At 38.5% G+C, this 21,692-nt stretch overlaps 1 protein-coding gene across 1 annotated transcript in view; it reads left to right on the top strand.

Annotated features, from left to right (window-relative positions):
• dthd1 (death domain containing 1) overlaps nucleotides 1-17,899 on the top strand; it is a 31,718-nt gene extending 13,819 nt beyond the window's left edge. The window contains exons 5-10 of the mRNA XM_059988628.1: nucleotides 4,295-4,536; nucleotides 4,837-5,001; nucleotides 5,883-6,176; nucleotides 8,913-9,153; nucleotides 11,450-11,495; nucleotides 17,601-17,899. Of these exons, the coding sequence (XP_059844611.1) occupies nucleotides 4,295-4,536; nucleotides 4,837-5,001; nucleotides 5,883-6,176; nucleotides 8,913-9,153; nucleotides 11,450-11,495; nucleotides 17,601-17,899 (1,287 nt within the window). The remainder of the gene's footprint in view (nucleotides 1-4,294; nucleotides 4,537-4,836; nucleotides 5,002-5,882; nucleotides 6,177-8,912; nucleotides 9,154-11,449; nucleotides 11,496-17,600) is intronic.
• The last annotated feature ends 3,793 nt before the right edge of the window (nucleotides 17,900-21,692 follow it).

The following is a 21,692-nucleotide window of genomic DNA, read 5'->3' on the forward strand; positions in this document are numbered from 1 at the left end:
GCAGCAGTTTAATGCAATACATAAACTGTCAGAGAAAAAATAATAAATAAAATAGAAATAATAATAATAAATAAACAAATAAATCAATTACATATATTAAATAGGTTTTTGAAATTTGCAAAAACAGAAATTTTGTACGTTGAAAAAAAATGAGGTAGGGCCAAAGATTTATTGTCCATTCAGGAATCGGATGGCAGAGGGGAAGAAGCTATACCTTAATCATTGAGAGTGTGCCTTCAGGCTTCTGTACCTCCTACCTGATGGTAACAGTGAGAAAAGGGCATGCCCTGGGTGCTGGAGGTTGTTCATAATGGACGCTGCCTTTCTGAGACACTGCTCCCTAACGATATCCTGGGTATTTTGTAGGCTAGTACCCAAGATGGAGCTGACTAGATTTACAACCTTCTGCAGCTTCTTTCGGTCCTGTGCAGAAGCCCCTCCATACCAGACATTGATGCAGCCTGTCAGAATGATCTCCATGGTACAACTATAGAACTTTTAGTGTGTATTTTTTGACATGCCAAATCTCTTTAAACTCCTAATAATGTATAGCCATTGTCTGTCTTTCTTTATAATTACATCGATATGTTGGGACCAGGTTAGATTCTTACAGATCTTGACACGCAGGAACTTGAAACTGCTCACTCTCTTCACTTTTGATCCCTCGATGAGGATTGGTATGCGTTCCTTTGTCTTACCCTTCCTGAAGTCCACAATGAGCTATTTCGTGTTACTGACGTTGAGTGCCAGGTTGTTGCTGTGGCACCAATCCACTAGCTGGCTTATCTCACTCCTGTGCACCCTCTCATAACGACCTGAGATTCTACCAACAATAGCTGTATTATCAGCGAATTTGTTGATGGCATTTGAGCTATGGCTAACCACACAGACATGTGTATATAGAGAGTAGAGCACTGGGCTAAGCACACACCCCTGAGGTGCTGACAATCAACACACCCCAGTGTTGATCATCAGCGAGGAGGATATGTTATTATCGGTCCGCACAGATTATGGCCTTCCGGTTAGGAAGTCAAGGATCCAATTGCAGAGGGAGGTACAGAGACCCAGGTTCTGTAACTTCTCAATCAGGATTGTGGGAATGATGCTATTAAATGCTGAGCTATAGTCAATGAACAGCATCCTGACATAGGTGTATGTGTTGTCCAGGTGGTCTAAGGCCATGTGGAGAGCCATTGAGATTGTGTCTGCCTTTGACCTATAGTGGCGAGAGGCAAATTGCAATGGGTCCAGGTACTTGCTGAGACAGGAGTTCAGTTTAGTCCTGACCAGCCTCTCAAAGCATTTCACTATTGTTGATGCGAGTGCTACCAGGCAATAGATATTAAGGCAGCCCACATTATTCTTCTTTGGCATTGGTATAATTGTTCCCTTTTTGAAGCAAGTGGGAACTTCGGCCTGTAGCAGTGAGAGGTTGAAAATGTTCTTGAATATTCCCGCTAGTTGGTTGGCACAGGTTGACCTTCTGCCTTGCGAAGGTTCACTCTCTTTAAAGATAGTCTAACATCGGCCTCTGAGACAGAGATCACAGAGTCATCAGGTGCAGCAGGGATCTTCACAGCTGTAGTTGTGTTGTCGCTTTCAAAGCGGGCATAGAAGGCATTGAGTTCATCTGGTAGTGAAGCATCGCTACCATTCATGCTATTGGGTTCCACTTTGTAGGAAGCAATGTCTTGCCAACCCTACCAGAGTTGCCGTGCATCCGATGTCACCTCCAACCTTGTTCGAAGTTCTTATCCACTTCTGGGTTTTTTCAGCAATTAGATAGATTAATATATGAGGAGCATTTGATATTTCTGTGCTCATATTCAATGGAATTCAGAAGGATGGTGACAGGGTAAGGTTGAAGAAGTCTTATAGAAACCTACCAGATACCAAAAGCCTTAGACCGTGTGGACATGAAAATAATGTTCCTGTTAGTAAGAGTTTCCGTGATCGGACATCACAGTGTCAGAATAAAGGGTGTCCACTTAAAACTCAAATGAGGAGAAATTACCTCAGCCAGAGGGTAGTGAATCTGTAGAATAGCCTCGCAATGAGGACTGTAGAGGCCGAGTAATTGTGTACGTTTAACGTGGGTTCTTATTTGTTGTGGAGAAAAGATGGGTAATAGGTTTGACAAAAATTAGCTATGATTGGATAGTGTAGGAGACTTGATGGGCCGAATGCTGAAGTCTGCTTCTCTATCTTATAGTCATACGGTATTGCAAGTAGAATTACAACCAAAACTTTCTGTAAATTTAATTGGATTGTAAAGTGACTATATCATCCATTTATTAAATTCTCACACTATTAAAAGGGTCAATTAATATCACAATAGCATCATAATAAGATGGAGCTGTTTGGGTCATGCAGACATCCATCGCTAGTGCTGAGAAGTGCAGTCAAGGTAAACTTTGAATTATCTTGGAGGTCTGGGAAACAGGTGATCTCCAAACTGCACAGAAATAATTGAGATATTGCATTTACACTCAGTAGCAACTTTATTAGGTACCTCCTGTACTAAATAAACTGGCCACAGAGTGTACGTTCATGGTCCTTTGTGACTGTAGTTCATCCACTTCAAGGTTCAGCATGTTGTGCATTCGGTGATACTCTTCTACACACCTCTGTTGTAACACGTGGTTATTTGAATTACTGTCACCTTCCTGCCAGCTTGAACAAGTCTGGCCTTTCTCCTCTAACCTTTGTCCTGAACAAGGTGTTTTTGTCCACAGAACTGCCTCTCACGGGATTTTTTTTGTTTGTTTTCTGCTCCATTCTTTGTAAACCCTAGAGACCGTATCTGAAAATCCAGGAGATCAGCAGTTTCTGCAATGCTCAAACCACCCTGTCTGGTATCGGCAATCAATCCACAGTCAAAGTCACTTAGATCACATTTCTTCCCCATTCTTATGTTTGGTCTGAACAACACCTGAGCCTTTTCACCACGTCTGCATCCTTTTATGCACTGTGTTGCTGCCACATGACTGGCTGATTAGATACTTCCATTAATGAGCAGGTGTACAGGAGTATTTAGTAACGCAGCCTTTTCAGTGGCTGGGAACAACCTGATAATGGAACATCAACATCAGAAGCAACATCAGAATTCATTCATATACAAATCTTCCCCAAATTATGAATGCCCAATTTATATACAGTCTGTGCATACAAATCAGCTTTTAGGAGACCGGTGGGTTGGATTTTCTGGCTGCTGTGGGGCTGCAAGTATCATCTCCCTTGTGAGAATTCAGTTTGCAGCCACATGTCCAACATGCAGATTTTAAGCAATAAAATTCGCATATAAAATTAAATGAGGTAATATTGCCTTGGGGATGTCCATAGTCTGTGATCAAATCTTCAGTGATTTTGTGAGTCGCTGGCTATGCTGCAGTAAGTAATTGGAAGAACATCTCTGGAAATTCAAAGCAACACACACAAAATTCTGGAAGAGCTCAGTAGGTCAGGCAATATCTATGGAAATGAATTAGCAATTAACATTTTGGGCCAAGACCCTTCTTCAGGACTGAGAAGGAAGCAGAGAAGGGAAGGAGGATTGCTAGACAGGTAAAGCCAGGTGAGTAGGAAAGATAAAGGGCTGGAGGGAAGGAATCTGATCGGAGAAGAGAGTGGACCATTGTAGAAAGGAGAGGAGGAGGGGACTCAGGGGAGGTAATTGGCAGGTGAGAAGAGGTAACAGGCCAGAGTGTAATATAAGAAGGGGTGGGAGGTATTTTGTTTTACCAGAGGGAAAGGGTTGGAGGTAAACCCGGACAGAATATAAGGTGCTGCTCTTCCACTCTGATGCTGGCCTCTTTGTGACACAAGAAGAGACCATGGACCAACATATTGCAATGGGAATGGGAATTAAAGTGTTTGGCCACTGGGAAGTTCCACTTTTGGTGGATGGAGTGGAGGTGCTTGATGAAGCAGTCCCCTAACTTATGACGGTTCTCACCAATGTCGAGGAGGCCTCATTGGGAGAAACTAGATACAACAGATCATCCCTGCAGGCTTTCAGGTGAAGTACTGTCTCACCTCGAATGACTGTTAGGGTCCTGAATGGAAATGAGGGAAGAGGTTTCTGCCAATAACTATTTCTCTGGAAATAATTAGCAGATAAATTGATTGGGTTTCTAACCATGGAAATCTAGCCTAAGTCATATCCACCTGTATTTAGCAGTTGATTTTACCTACTGTCAAAATTGATCTAAACCTATTCTTAAGAACTTCAGAAATAATGCAGGTTGAAAATGGACTGGATTACTTATCTTTGTATTCCTGTTTGTTCTCACAGGTTCAGCCAATTGATTCAACATTGTTGAATGTAATGAAATTGAGAGAAGATAGCTTTCACCCCATAATCTCCACTACCCCTCTTGTTCATATCAAACATCCATCTACTCAGCAGTTCCGGAAATCAATTACCATTACTCTGCCCTGTCCACCAAACTCAGCTAAAAGGAGATTAGGAGATAAAATCGACCATCCTCAGGCAGCAACAGCAGCAACACGGAAGAACAACGGCCTTTGCTCACGGTAGATAAAGGGTTTTATTGTTATGCGCAGGCATAAGCAGCTGGAAAATGAAGGCATGTGAAAAATAAGAACTTTGATTAAATTAGCTGAAATTTACAAAATAATCTGAACAAATATGAAATGAAGAATAAGTTAGAAATAAAAATTGTTGGAAGTAATCAGCAGTATCTGGGGAGAGAGAAAAATTAAGATAATATTTCAGGTCAACAGAACATTTATTTGCATTTTGTGTAACAGAATGCATTTGATATGCCCTGCAGCTTTCTTTATATATTTACACTGTCCCTTCGCAATTCTTAGGTCAATGAGTGCACCAGTAAAAAAACCTGGAGATGTGACGAATAAATCTTTAAAACTGTTTGGATTTAAATCAAAGGATGAAGAATGGGTGATGATGGACAATGTAACCGTGAAAGAAATGCAAAATGGGCTGGTTGCAATTGAATTAAATGAACATGTGGAGAGGTAGGATTCTGCTTTTGATTGAGTGTGATCCCAGAAATGTACAATATTTTAAAACAGTGTTTCATCAAAAGTGTAATTTTGGCAACGTGCAGGAGGATAATTGAAATTTACAATTTCAGATGTGGCCTAAGTTCAAAATATTCAGCAAAAGCACCAGTAATAATATTAATTTCGCTTCTTTTACTTTTGAATGCGTTAGCCTATTGCCAACTCTGTCATTTTTTAAATTGGGCTGTATTGAATTGATTGACAGCTGTTTATTGCACAAGGCTATCAGCCACTGCTAGGCCAGTCATAAAAGGTTGTGTTAAGATGACGGCCTGATTCTGGTGCATCTGACCTCTTGAGTCCAGTGGTAAAGACTTGTCTTGTTGAAGGGAGTGAGTAGAGGCCTTTCATCAGGGATAGTTTGGACTATGACTGGGTCACCTGACTCTATAGATAAAGGAAATGCCATTAATTGTTTTAAAAAAATGTTTATTATGTCAATGATAAAGTGTTTTAAATCATTTCACTTTTAATTTTCTATAACTTGAATTAATTCTTTTAATTTTTGAATGTCTCTATCAGAGATCCTTAGAAGGATACTTTGAGAAAGTAAACCATTTAAAAAGCTTTTAACATTTTCCTGGATGCAGCTCCACCCCGTTAGAAGCCTTTTGGATACCGAAAAAGTACAGAGTAACCTGACTTACCCCTCTCTTTGGCGCAAAATGTCTAGATAGGGTACCTGGACAGAGAGTTGAGGCAAGCAGGATTCACCTTCATTTAAACAGTACAGATTTTGCTTGTCATGAAATAAAAAAAGGGTAGACTGCATCGAACAAAATAGTTTTTGCTGCAGTGCTCCAACATTTACAATTCTCTTCTTCCTTGAGCAGATTTATTGTCCTCCGCTTTTCATCTTCAGTGGATAGCAGCTGTTTAATTTCTTTCATACAAAAACTTGAAGAAGTGATCCAGCTCACTATGGTTAACATTATTATCTACCACAAACGAGACAACTCCCACCATATTGTTGTGCTGATGGTTCCTTCCAAGGATTTACAGTGGGAATTAGTTAAACTACGTGAGGAGGGATTCCAAGGCCCACTGGAGCCATCTGAAGAGTTTCCAATGAGAGAGGGTGAGCAGCTTATTCTCAAGCTTTGCGGCAACATTAAGTCATTGGGTGAGTGAGTAATCATACTACCTTTGAGTGCCAGTTTTTCCAAATACATAATTTTAATCTGAACTTTGTATTTATTCCAATTTATACCCCAAATTTTTGAATGCACCATCACATCTGCAGAGTACATTCATATGGCCTTATAGAGAATCTCCCTTTCTCAATATACACACGCAAATGAAATACGTACTTTGTAAGTTTATTTGATGGTAATGATCACTTTTATCTTAATATAGAATAAGATCACAAAACCCAGAAGTGAGTAAATTTTAAGTACAGAGCCTTTGTTAGTTTTTTTGTTTCAAATTAACATGACTATTTAATCAAGTATCCAGTGGTCTTTCAATTTTCTGAGTGTTTGCAATGGTAACAATTACTCCTTTGCCCTCTTTGACAGACAGAAGTGAATTCAATTCTAAATATTTGCTCAATGATTTTAAATAGAAATTTATGCAATAATAAGTTAGAACTAGTTACCAGATCATTTTAACAGGGAACATATAATTATTTGCCAAGATTGGCAGCAACTTGGCGAAACATTATCTCTTATTTTCTTCATTCATTGATGATGAAACCTTCCTTTCCCATGTTCTGCCAAATTCATACCTTCCTCGAGGACAGTGGCTGAGGACTGAGGATATTTGATGATTCCACTCTGAATTTGTGGGTTCAGAGTAGACTCTTTCACAGATCAGGCAGGAGGTGCCAGATGTGGCAGGCAGGTGGATCATTTACACTATGAGGAGGGGTGTTCCTTTCACTGGCATCCAGGAAATTCACATTTCCACTCCTTTGCTCATGCTCATTTGTGTGTCTTCCATTCTGTATGAGGCCTACTTTTTAATTGATATCATCTGTAAGCACTTTGAATGCCATGGTTATAATGTACTGGAAGTAATCCGTTTGCTCTCAGAATCAGAATCAGGTTTATTATCACTGGACATGTGTCATGAAATTTGTTAACTTAGCAGCAGCCGTTCAATACAATACATAATATAGAAGAAGAAGAAAAAGAAATAAAGTAAATCAATTACAGTAACAATGTACATATATTGAATAGATTAAAGTTGAGCAAAAAACAGAAATAATTATATATTAAAAAAATGAGGTAGTGTTCACAGGTTCAACATCCATTTAGGAATCCGATGGCAGAGGGGAAGAAGTCATTCCTGAATTGTTGAGTGTGTGCCTTCAGGCTTCTGTACCTCCTACCTGATGGTAACAGTGAGAAAGGGGCATGCCCTGGGTGCTGGAGGTCCTTAATAATGCCTTTCTGAGACACCGCTCCTTGAAAATGTCCTGGGTACTTTGTAGGCTAGTACCCAAGATGGATCCAACTATATTTACAACCCTCTGCAGCTCCTTTCAGTCCTGTGCAGTAACCAACACCCCCCAACACACCAGACAGTGATGCATCCTGTCAGAATGCTCTCCACAGTACATTTATATAAATCTTTGAGTGTAGTTGTTGACATACCAAATCTCTTCAAACTCCTAATGAAGTATAGACACTGTCTTGCCTTCTTTATAACTGCATTGTTATCACGGAACCAGGTTAGGTTCTCAGAGATCTTGACACCCGGGAACTTGAAACTGCTCACTCTCTCCACTTCCGATCCCTCTATGAGGATCGGTATGTGTTCCTTCATCTTACCCTTCTTGAAGTCCACAATTGGCTCTTTTGTCTCACTGACATTGATTGCCAGGTTGTTGCTGCGACACCACTCCACTAGTTGGCATATCTCACTCCTGTACGCCCTCTTGTCTCCATCTGAGATTCCACCAACAATGGTTGCATCATCAGCAAATTTATAGATGGTATTTGAGCTATGCCTAGCCACACAGTCATAGGTGTAGAGAGAGTAGAGTAGTGGGTTAAGCACACATCCTTGAGGTGCACCAGTGTAGATTGTCAGCGAGGAGGAGATATTATCACCAATCTGCACAGATTGTGGTCTTCCAGTTAGGAAGTTGAGGATCCAATTGCAGAGGCATCATGCATTCATGTTGTAATTTATTAAGAGGCCGTGATATATAGAACTTGTTCTGAATTTCGGAAACATGAAGGGCACATTGAGTATGAACGGTATCAACTGTTTTAAAAATCCAAATTGGACGTTCTCTCTTCTCCCGTGCCACCTCCCCCCAATGATGCAAAAGGCTGAAAGCATGACAGATCTATCCCACTGTTAAAAGACTAATCAATAGACTGTTGTACAATAAGATGGACTTTACCTCAAAATCTGCCCAGTCATGACCTCGTGCCTTATTGACTGCCTGCACTGCACTTTCCCTGTAACTGTAGCACTTCATTCTGTGTTTTGTTATTGCTTCTCCCTTGTAATAGTAGCTTAATGTAGTGATGTGGCGAAATGATCTCTATGGACAGCATGCAAAACAAAGGTTTTCACTGTACCTCAGTACATGTGACAATAATAAACTAATTGGACAGTTGAAATAGTATTACATACTAAAAGATATGACATGTCATCAGATTTTAAAAGGATGATTTAATTATCCAATGTAAAATATATTTTCAACATTTAATCAGTTAAGCAATAATTTTTAATTTTTCCTAACAAATCGTTCCTGATTAGCATAAAGACATTAAACGCTCCTGTAAAGTGCGTTTCACCTCAGGGGACCAAGAGAAACAAAAATGAAGTTCTTCAATTCATTACATCAGCTTTCAAACTGGCAATCATAACATTTGTGAATTTTCTTTACAACTTCATTTAGACAGTGACCAAAAGACATCTCAAGGATATCAACTGATATTCCACTCGCAGCGGAAAGCCAGATTGGAGCTGGAACTAACTGAGGTGAATGAGTTTGGCAACCGCTGCTCACCTCACTACAAGGGGATGGCAGTATTTTATAAAACAACCAAAGTTGAGTTGACTAAGCAACAGGATAGTGAACCCCAGCCAGTGGGTAATTTGGATCCTAAACCTGTATGCAAATTAACATTAACATTACCCAAGGTAAGCTATAGTAGCAGAAATCTAATGTTCATCACACCAATTTATACCATTTGGCTTATTTATGGTTTTACCAGAAGTTAAACACATAAGCAGTGCATGTGAGTGCAGTGCTGACAATATGGCAATTAATTGTGATGCTGTTATTCTTCTGTCCATCTTTCTGCTTTTCTCCATGTGGTATAATTTTCTTTTATGAAGAATATTATATATATATATATATATCACGTCTTCAATACTTGATGAAACAGAATTGTGCACAAATATTGTTTTTGTCAATGCTGTTCAATGAATCTTACCTTGGTTGATAGACACTTAAAGAGAAGGATCTAAATTTTGATCTCCATTCACCAATAATGCAGCAAAAGATAAAGGAATTTCTGGGTTTGCTGACTGGTCTTTACTGCATTGGGTGATATCAGTCATTATAGTAGCAGATCGCTAAAATTGGAAGGTCAAAGCTACAGTTGTTCCTTGTGTTTGTAGTGAGGTGTCTCCTAAAGGAAAACACTTCCTGGTTGAACTTGTCAGGGTACAGATGGGGTCATTAGTAATTTTCCCCAAACTAAAACGGCAGTGTTGCGACAACCTCCACCCCCCACCATCCCCATAAAAAAGCCTGCCAGTACTCAATCGTCAGGCTCATGTAAGCTTATCCAGACAATGTATAAAATGCCTGGAGAACATAACCCAGTGACATCAATCTTCACCCCCAAAAAAACAAGACTATTACATCTTTAGTTTACTGGGCTGGATCATGCTGACCCTTTTACCATGCCCAAAGGCATGTAGTTCAAGCACACCTGTGCTTCTCTGCTTCTGAAGAGATGGTCTGACCTCACCAGCCCTTGGCACCCTGAAATTAGAGGGTAAAGTCTGTGTGGTAGTCTGTCTGCTGATGATATAGTGGAGAGGTCTCAACTCCCACTATGAGGACTAATCTGGTACAAAACTTCGTCTTCTGTCAAAACTGTCGTTGATGTCAAGAGTTTTAAATGTCTAATATTTGGATGCATTTAAAATTAAGTAACTAAAACACTTTATGAACACATATCAACGTCAAGGAAAGTTTAAAATCATGAAAATAAATGAAAATTAAAAAGTAGCCAAGCCTTCCTGTTGCCTCTTAAATTACTACAAAATCGTACTGATTACAGGTTTTGCAGCCTGCACTGGGTTTGACATAACACAAGATCCAGAAGAGAAAATGTTCTTGAGCATAATATAAAGCTCTGTGCAGCTCAATGGCAATGGGATCAGAAAGATCTGTTCCTCTGAATAGTCCAGGACTCATGACATGTGTGTGGGTGTCTGTGCTATTAGGCAGGATGCTGCTGCCTCTATTCAGGACCATTTGCCACAAGCGGGATGACATGGCTTATCACTTTTATTTCTTTTTGGAAGCAGCACTTGATCGTTTATAATAAAACTGCTTCAGTACTTCCAATAGTCAGTTATACGAACCACACTCCCATCTGATGCAAGTCAACAACTTCTTTTCTGATAATCCCTTGAATCTCTTATTATCATAAAGTTGCAAAGCAACTGAAAGTTATCGTAACTGAAAAGTTAAGAAAAACGAGGCAGTCAGAACTATTACTAAAGACTGATAAAATTTTCTGAATGTCTTTAGAAAGAGTCTTGCAATCTTTTTGTTAGACTGAGAAGACAGAAACTGTGGAAATGAAAGAAAAAAAAACAAAGTGGAAACTGAAAGTGCCAGATAAGTAACAGAGCAACTTTGCATTAGATACCAAACTTGAGTACTGGTGTTACTAAAATGACACTGTCTAGGGACAATGTCACAAATGTCATTTTTTGGTCTATTGCATTGCCTCATACCAATTAGTTTCCATTGCACTCTGCCTACAGCAAAAGGAAGGCTGTGTAGAGGTTGAAAAATGTGTACATACTATGGCACAACATTGGATCTGCCTTTCTGCTGAACTAGACTATGAAATCACTGTCAGGATCTGAAGGTATATCAATGTCCACAAACATGAACATTGATCTCATAGATGGCTGTAATTAATCAGTATATTCAGGAAGAGTTTCATCTTGGGATGTCTGCTTTCATACAGAAAGGAAGGAAAGGCTTGCATTTATTCTGCATGTTTATGTTTCATTGCTAATTAATATTCTTCAAGTTGTAAAACTAAGAGATTAACTATGGGTAGGAAATTGGTTTCACAGGAGGAAAGTTGCAGGGATGAATATTAATAATAAAAGACTATTTATTTAACAATACAGCTTAATTTTTGCTTTATTTTTATTTTTGTTATTCTTATTTTGTTTATAGAGAGAAAAGGTTCTTAGTCGTTCGACAAGTGTGAGCAAAGTACCAGGTAAAAAAATTGATCATTGGCTTTGAAACTGTTTACACTGCCTCCAACTCTACCCATAAGCAAGAACATTTTTTGAGGAATTTTGCTACCATTGTAAATGAAAATGATCAACTTCACCTCAATTCATGACCACATCATCCTGAAAATAGTGTCATGAAGTAACATGAAAATAAATAAGATGTATCAGGAGATTATTATCCCTGAAAATCAAACAGCAAGTGGACTATTTTAAACCACATTTAATTGTTCCTCAAGAACAAAATCCATTATATATTCTTAATATGTGAATAGTATTTATATATTTTTTCTAATTAGCACTAGTTTCTTTTGATCTGCTCTTGAAACTTCTAGATAGCTGCAACTCCCAAGCATTTTGGGGGTTGAAAAATACATCAATGAGAGAAAAAATAGGAAAAGTAATAGAGATAGTGCACCACAGTTCCCAAGGAGACGTTAGAGTGTGTGTAATTAGGTACTTGACATGACCAATGAAAAAAGTTAGATTTAAGTGGAGAGGCCATTATGGGAGTAGTCATTGTATAAGTTGGCCAGTGTTGGAGTATAGAGTTCAGGCTTTGGCTCAGAGAAGCTTCATTGAGGAGAGGTGAAGATGGAAGTAGATTTTTCTTCATTTATTTATTTGTCTTCCTTATTGCAGTGGGACAGTGGGAATGCCAGGCAAGGTAATGGAATGCTCCTCTTGTGAAGACAGGGAGACCCCCAGTGTCCCTAATGATGACATCTACAAAAGTGCATTCAGCTGCAGCTTCTTTCAGACTGTCTTAAGGAATTGAAGATAGAGCTGGATGAACTACAGATCATTCAGGAAGTTGAGAGATTAATCAACAGGACATATAGGGAGGTAATTACTCAGGGTAATTGTTAGGAGGCGGACAGGGAATAGGCAGCCACTGTGGAGTACCCGTGTGGCCAAACCCCTCAACAACAGCTTTACTGCTTTGGATACTGTTGGTGGGGGGTGACCTAGAAAAGGAAACTCACAGCAGACAGATCTCTGGCACCTAGTCTGGCTCTGTGGCTCAGAAGGGTAAGGAAGAGAAGAAGTGAGCTGTAGTGATAACTGGTTCTTTGATTAGGAGAAGAGACAAGAGGTTCTGTGGATGAGTACAAGATTCCCAGATGGCATGTTGCCTCCCAAATACCAGTGTCATAGATGGTTTGGATTGAGTCTACAGCATTCTTAGGTGGGAGGGATGGACCACATCATCACCATTGACTTGGAAGGATGATGAGTTAGGTGCTAAGTTAAAGGACAGAATCTCCAGGGTTGTGATCTCAGGAGTGTTACCCATGGCACATGCTAGTGAGGTCAAAAATAGGAAGATAATACAATTTAACATATGGCTAAGGAGATGATGCAGGAGGGAGGGCTTCAGATATTTTTGGATCTTTGAGCATTTTTGCAGAGAGGGTGGAACTTGTACAAAAGTGACATTTTGAACCTGAACTGGAGAGGGACTATATCCTTGCAGGAAGGTTTGTTGATTAGCATGAGGAGGGCAGGTTTAAATTAGAATTTCAGGGGAATGGGAACCAGACAGTCAGAGCAGATGGTGGAGTGGGTGTGGGGAAAGATGTTGTTAATCCTGAAGACAAAGTCAGGAATTGAAAGATTTGGGCATGATGGGACTAATATTATGAGTTCTGTACATTTCAATATAGGAAAGGCAGATTAACTTAGGGGATGCAGCAGCACGTGGAATTATGATGTTATTGCCATTAGTGAAATTTGGTTGCAGAGGGGTAGAACAGGCAGGTCAGTATTTCAGGCTTCCATTGCTTTAGACACAAGCAAGGGGGCAGTTAAAAGAAGGGGTGGCATTATTAATCAAGGAAAATGTCATGCCAGTACACAGGCAAGATAGACGAGATTTCTCTATTGAGATTATATGGGTGGAACTGAGGAATAAGAAAGGGATGGCCACATTAATAGGATTATGTTATAGACCACCCATCAATCCATGGGAATTAGAGGAACAAATTTGTTGCAAGAAAAATAAGATTGCGAAAGTAGGTGATTTTAACTTTCTACATCTTGAATGGACTGCTACACTGATTGGGATAGAGTTTGTCAAATAAGTTCAGGGAAGTTTCCTTAATTAATTCATAGAGGTCCCAATAAGAGCGAGTGTGATATGTGATCTCTGTTTAAGGAATGGGACAAAGCAGGTGATAGAAGCTTGTGAAGGGGAACAATTTGCATCTAGTGATCATTATGCCATTAGTTTCAAGATAATTAGGGAGAAGGATAGGTCTGGTCCTTGGGTTGAGGTTTTAAATTGGAGAAAGGCTAATTTTGATAGTATTGGAAAGGGTCTGTCAAATGTGGATTGGGATAGGTTATTTTCTGGTGAAAGTGTACTTGGGAAGTGGAAGGCCTTCAAAAGTGAAATTCTGAGAGTACAGAGTTTGTATGTTCCTGTCAAAATAAAAGGTAAAGATAATACCTCTTTATTCTTAACATTCTTAACCAGGGCCTCAATATCTCTTGGTTTTTGAAAGATATTGAGGGCCTGATTAAGAAAAAGGAGGAGGTGCATGGCATGTATAGGCAGGAAGAAGCAACTGAAGTACTTGAGGACTATAAGAAATCAAAGAGAAAATTTGAAGAAGGAAATCAGGTGGAGTAAAGGAAGGCAGGAATTTACGCTAAGTAGATAGGTGATGGAAAAACTCAAGGGCTTCTACAGATATAGTACTCATAGCAAAAGGATAGTAAGGGGTAAAATTAGTCCTCTGAAAGAATAAAGCTGTCATCTATACATAGAGCTGAAAGAACTGGAGGAGATGGTAAATGAATTTTTTGTATCTGTATTTACTCAGGAGAGAGACACAGTCAATGGAAATGAGGCAAAGCAGTGAATTCAGGGATTGTATACAGATCACAGAGGGGGAAGAAGTTGCTGTCTTCAGGCAAATCCCCAGAGGAGGAGTGGAGGTTAGCTAATGTTGTTCTGTTGTTTAAGAGATACTCTAAGAAAAGATGGAAATGATATGCTGGTGAGCCTGACATCAGTAGTGGGTAAGTTATTGGAAGATATTCTAAGGATCTGGATATGTAAGTATTTGGACAAACAGGGACTGATTAAGGATAGTCAACATGGCTTTGTGCATTGTAGGTCATGTCTAAGTAATCTTACAGAGCTTTTTAGGAAATTACAAGGCAGTGGATGTTGCCTACATAGATTTTAGCAAGGCTTTGACAAGGTCTTGCATGGGAGGTGGGTCAAGAAGATTTAGCAGCTTGGCATTCAAGATGAGGTATTAAATTGGATTAGACATTGACTTTGTGGGAAGAGCCAGAGAGTGGCAGTAGATGGTTGCCTGTCTGACTGAAGACCTGTGACTAGTGCTGTGCCACAGTGATTGGTGCTGGGTCCATTTTTTTTGTTATCTATGTCAATGATTTGGATGATACTGTGGGGAAACTGGGTCACCAAATTTGTAGATTAACACCTGGATTACTAAAGCTTAAAGCGGGATTTGGAAAATGGGCTGAAAAATATCAGATGCAATTTAATGTAGGCAAGTATGAGGTATTGCACTTTGTGATGACAAACCATGGGAGAATTTATGATGACATTGATGAGTGTTGAGATCTAGGAATATAGATCCATAATTACTAGAAATTGGCATCATGGGTTGAAAGGATTGTAAGGAAATCTTTTGGCACATTGACCTTCGTAAATCAAAGTATTGAGTACAGGAGTCAGGATGTTACTTTTGATGTTATACTCAAACTCAGTGAGGCCTAGTTGGAGTATTGTGTGCAGTTTTGGTTACCTACCTACAGAAAGGATATCGATAAGATTGAAAGAGTGCAGAGAAAATTTACAAGGATGTTGCCAGGACTGGAGGACCTGAGTTTTAGGGAAAGATTGGATAGGTTAGGACTTTATTCCTTAGCATATATAGTAGAAGAATGAAGGGAGATTTGATAGAGGTATACAAAATTATGAGGGGTATAAATAAGGTAAATGCAAGCAGGTTTTTTCCACTGAGGTTGTGTGAGACTAGAACTAGAGATCATTAGTTAAGCTGAAAGATGATAAGTTTAAGGGGAAAATGAGGGGGAACTTCTTCAATCAAAGGGTGGTGAGAGTGTGGGGCAAGCTGCCACTGGAAGTGGTGGATGCAGGTTTGATTTCAACATTGAAGAGAAATCTGGATATGTACATGGTTGAGAGCAGAATGGAGGGCTATGATTTGGATACAAGTAGATGGGACTAGGCAGATTAATAGTTCAGCATGACTAAATGGGCTGAAGAACCTGTTTCTGCACTGTAGAATCTGATGACTATAACTCTAGATAGAGAAGAAGAGTCAAAGGGCTTATGAAGAATTTTACAGCTGTTTTTATAAGCATGATGGTATCTATCAAGCTTCTCCCAGATGCAAAGTATGGATTTAATTTTTTTTGGTTATTGCATAACTTTTACTTTAAATGGAGAATTCAGATGTTATATTTCCTCATCATTCAAAATTTAAATAGTGCTAGTTTATAAATGACTTTCTACTTTAATCAATATCTTAGTTACAGAACATATAAATATTATAAATCATATTCAGAATTAAATGGAACAGTTAATCCCAAAGCTCCCTTGTTCTTTCTTTGATGAGAACTTTGATGTTTGCACGTTTCAATACTTCATGCACCAGTGAGGTTATTCTACTTCCCAGTAACAGTGTTTGTGTTTTTTGTTTATATTTTAATTCTTTATTCACAATAACTCAGAAGGAGGCTGTTTGGCCCAACAAACCATTGCTGGCTTTTAGAGCATTCCCATCATAGAACAGTGCAGTACAGGAACACGCTCTTTGGCCCACAATACCAGGGACAACTATGACGCCAATTTTATCCGTACCTTCACGTGATTTATGTCTCTCAATATCCTGCCTGTGAATGTGTCTGTCCAAATTCCTCACAAGCTTTACCATCTGATCCACTTGCACTGCCTCCCGGCAATGATCTTCAGTGCCTACCTCTCAGTGCAAAAAACTTACCACACAAACGACCTTTAAATGTTGCCCCTTGCACTACATGACTATGTCCTCTGTATTTAACATATCCATTCTGGGAAAAAGATTCTGACTCTTCACCCTGTCTACGCCTCCTGCAATTTTCTATACAAGCAGGTCATTCCCTCAGACTCTCCCCACCTTATTTCTCTGTAACCAATTGTATTGCATATACCCATCTGCTCATTGTTCTTTTGCTATCCATTTACACATGGGCAATTTACAGAAGCTAATTCACCTATGAACCATAGGTTTTGACATGTGAGTAAAAGGAAGGATCGCCCAGAAGAAACCCATGCAGTCACTAAACACATGTGATTTCCACACAGATCTCATCAGAGCCAGGATTGAATTCCATATCTCTAGAGCTGTGAGTCAGCCAAATAGTTGTGCACACTTAAGAAGTGGTATTGGAGTCAATTCCTATAAAGAGGGAGTAGCAGACGTTAACCTGAGTGGGACGCAAAGATGCAAAATGCTTGGCATTGATTATCAGTTAAAACATTTCCTACAATTGAAATGTATAGATTGGAGACAAAACATGCCATTAGCATCTGACATTATTATTGTAGGAACAGAATTCTATATTAGATATTGTAATGTTTGGGTAGAAAAGGCTTATATTTCAGGACATAGGATGTTAGCAAGATGTTAGTCCTTTACATAATAATGAAAGAGCTTGTATTCAGTAGTATGCTCCAATTAATTGATTACCAACTGCTTAAGCTTGGCAGTTGACAAAAAAGTTCAGAGAAATGCAGATACTAGAAATCTGAAATAAAAATGAAGATGTTGGAAACATTTAGAAGATTGGAAAGTTAACAGATTTAACATTTCAGACATGTACTAATGTCACCAGCAGTTTCTATTTATATCATTCAAGAAATTAATCTGATTCATTTCATTTCTCTACACTTTGAATGGCAATCAGAATAGCTACTTGTATTCAAGAAGTTCTATGAAAATTAGGTGTATATGGAAACAAGATGATTGATCACATATGCTCGAGATAAGCATTCATAGGCTTCCAGGTTTTCATGTAACCTTATTTTTCTGTGACCCCAGAAACACCGTCTGAGAATCTACTTTATTGGGTAGCCTCAGAAATTTCTGAAGAAGATGCAATGTTGTTCGTGACATCTCTGCGAATCCGTCGCAGCGCCATCCAGTTGGTCAGGCTGACCAGTCCTGATGATTTAACAGACCAGATTTACAAACTCCTCAACACGTGGAACAAGAATCTGCCAATGTCTGTAGACAAAATCCAAGTCCTTTCCAAACATTTGAGGAAATGTGGAAGACAGGACTTAGCAGAAGAGTTGCAGTCAAAATATAGTCAAGAAAACCCTATAAAACTTTTATAAAGTAAGTTTACCTCCTGCACTCTCCAGTGTTCACATCCAGGGGAAATACATTTTGTGGATATAGCCTTTGATTTTCCATTCATTAAGATAAAACAGAATTGCATGGGAGATTTACTGGTGGGTAAATCTATGTGCTGAATGCATAGTCAGAAAGCAGATAAATACATTGAGATGAATTGTTGTTGCCTTGTCTAAGTTGTAAGAAGTAATACAAAGAATGAAACAAAACTTTCCCTGAATTTCAGAGATGGTTAGTTTATCAAAGAAAGTATTTGTAATTAAATTAACTTGTCTATGGGCTTAAAATACTTTACCTTGTATCTTAGTTCACAATATGTCATATGTAATATTGAGAGTAATTGTGCATGGTAACTGTGTGTGGTGTGTGTTAGGACTGTGGTATTCAGCATTTGGACTAAATTAATGTAATGAACTGCAGTATAAGTACTTAACAGAATTAACAAGTAAAAATTATGTGTACTTGTAAAAGAATAAGCTGTCAATTTATATTGGGATTGGCTTATTGATCAGTGATGAAGCCATTAGTAAATTACATTGATTTTCTACAATGATGAAGTTTTCCTATTCCTCAGTGCTTGAAATGAGTTCCTGCTTCACATACTAGCTTGTGTTAGTTACATTTTATTTATAGATATAATTCAACAGCTCAGTGACACAGCTCATTGAGCTTCCTGTACCTGTGATCTAGATTCACTTCTGACCTCTGGTGCTATCTGTGTGGAGTTTGCATGATCTTCCCAGAACTGTATGAGTTTCCTCTGATGACCCAGTTTTCTTCCACATCCCAATGTTAAGTGGGTTGGTAGGTTAATTTGCCACTGTGTAATTGAATAGTGGAATCTGAGAGAGATGATTGGAAAGTACGGAAGATAAAATGAGAATAACTTAGTGTAGGATTACTACAAGTGCTTGATGGTAGTATGGACTCACAAAGGACCGAGAGGCCTGTTGTCTTGCTGTATGACTTTTTGAAGCTATTTTCAATGTCATTTTAGAAGGGTTTTTTTAGAAGGTGCAATTTTCTTCAATTATTTTTAATAAGAGTTATTATTCAGAGAAATGAGAGGAAGATTATATAAGATTGCACATCAAGAGATTACCAGGTGGACAGAGGAAACAACTCGTAAAGTCTTTAAAGAAAAAAAATCATCCCCACTTACTTGTGGGAATCTCTGGGCTGTGACTACTCAGAATTTAGAAGGAGACTGCATTAGGACCTGATGGGCTTAGGAAGATTTTCAGGGACCACAAAGTAAGTTTTATTTGAGTTTTAATTCTATTGAGTTGAAACAAACTATTGTAACACATGGATTTCTTGTATCATTGGAATTAGAAGCACACCTGCTTAACAACAGGATTCCAACTCTTTTTTCAGTCCTGCTGAAGAACCTTGGCCCAAAATGTCGACTATTCATTTCCTTCCATACATTTTGCCTGATTTCCTGAGTTCCTCCAGCATTTGTTGTGTGTTGATCCAGATTTCCTTTGCCTCTAGTGTCTTTTGTGTCTCCTTGGAGCCAAATCTTCTTCCTGCAATGCCACAACTAATAGGAATGCTCTCAAATCTGACCATATTTTATGGTTTCCATTTTACTTTACATTTATTGTTTCATAATTTATCAACAAATGTTTTTTTCTTGATGAGTTTAAATCTTATTCTCCTGTTACTCACTGAAATAAGCAATGCTACTGTAGTGTTCTCGCTCGGGTGTAACGGAACGCCGAACTCAACACCGAGATAAACCGCTGTCAATGAAGACAGGATCACAGTAAGATTAAACGTTTACTGTTAACTCTTCCACATTAATGTATGGTGAAAACTGTTGATAAAACAATACAAGATTTGTACAGCATTTGTTTCCTTCTTGATATTACATTTACATCGTAAATACTTGCAAAGGTAAAACTACAACAACTACATTACATCAAAGTGCAGCATACAGTCAGAATCTACCTACACCATTGACCGCTTTAAATACACTTCAACACAAACTATCCGCAACTCTTTAACTAACAAAAACATAAACCTTATCGACGGTCGTTACTTTTAACAGGATCGGCATTAACATTTGAATTCAACATATTGATTATCTATGACTTACAGCGTTGCTTTCACTATGTTTCTGGTGCGTAGAAAGATAACTTTGCTGCCCTGGACTCGCACATGTCTCGCCCCCACCTTCCCGTCTCTCCAAATCAGTATTTTCCCACAAGACACGGCAAAACCGGATGTGACGTCATCGCATGCCGCGATATATCACAGACAACAAATTTACTTTAAACAATCCTAACCTTAACTAGAAAATGCTAACAAATGAATTACTACGTGAAAATATTGTAAACTAAATAACTGCCATAAAGGCAACACAGCTACCATGCTAAAAATATCAGCCTTCTATTGGAAATCCCAACTAACAAGAGGAAGATGAACAATTTTACAATCAGGAGCAAGGAACAACAGGCCGTTGCCTTATCCTTCTCCATGTGATCCAGGGTTGAGATAACACATTATGTTCAGGGGCAGTTTATGTTGTGTCATGGGCTTGCAGATTGTGCTTAATGTACTAGCTGTCTTATATCTCAGTCTTTCTTTAGTTCCATTCAAGTATCTGGTGAAATGCTAATGGGATTAGCCACAGTGTCTTAAGAGTCTTACACTGGGTCTTCAATACTTGTCACATTGATCACTGATGACACTGAATGGTACACTGCGGCCTGTGTGCAGCCCATAATTTACATACTTAAATGGCCTAGTTTTGATACTTACACATGACACCTAATAAAAGGGTTCGATGAATTTACCAGTGTGACTTGTCTATTTGGATTGGGCAGAGGTTGTTCCACTTCTAATTTGACACAGTCTGCCTTACACAGAGAGACTTCAGTAAGAGATGTAAATGTCTTGTAGTTATTCAGAAAGGTCTTAAACTACAAAAAAACCTCCTAATCATAATTTTCTATTAAGCAATTCACATATAATTGGTTTTAAAACTCAACAATTGACTAGATAATTGACTCATTTTGAAGTGAATTTAATTTCTTTATTATTCAAAATCTTCAATAGTTTTGGTTATTGGTAATAAACTTTTACCATTTTAAGAGTTAAACACACTTTGAAAGAAATTAAGTTTGCTATCTCATAACCTTTTATAATGGCTAAAAAAGTGCTAAGTTTTAGATGCCAATAAAATTGAACAATGAAAAAGCGAATGTTTACAGAGTTTCAAAATATGGAAGCTATTAGTAAGTATAATGAAAGATAATTATATTCTGCTTCATACTCTACTTCAGATTTTGCATTAATCTTGTTATCTGTTTTATTACTTGAGCCTCCAGTGTCAAATTAATAAATCATCTATCATGTAATTAGAGTATTTTGATTATCTGTGCAGTGCAGCAGAATTTATAAAATCAATTCTGGAAAACCTCACGGATGTGGAAAAGCAATTACATTTGTCCTTGTTCAATTAGTTCTTAAGAAGCAAATGCTTTTCATTATTAACCAAAAAGGAAGAATGGTTAACACAGACGTTACAAATGGATAGGAGAAGATAGAAACAGCAATGGAAGGACAATAGCTACTAGGACATGTTTCCAGCTTGTAGCCCAAGGAACTTCTCTATATTTAGAATAAAGCTGTTCGTCCTTTCAGAAGGACTTATGGTTATTTAAATGGCAGTAACAGCATGGATAAAAGTACTTCCTTTCACATGTCGGAAACTTTGCTTTGCCTATCATAGTGAGTTTGTCAACATTTGAGTGATAGAACCAT

The sequence above is a fragment of the Hypanus sabinus genome, chromosome 14 (assembly GCF_030144855.1).
Source record: "Hypanus sabinus isolate sHypSab1 chromosome 14, sHypSab1.hap1, whole genome shotgun sequence".
Lineage (NCBI taxonomy): Eukaryota > Metazoa > Chordata > Chondrichthyes > Myliobatiformes > Dasyatidae > Hypanus > Hypanus sabinus.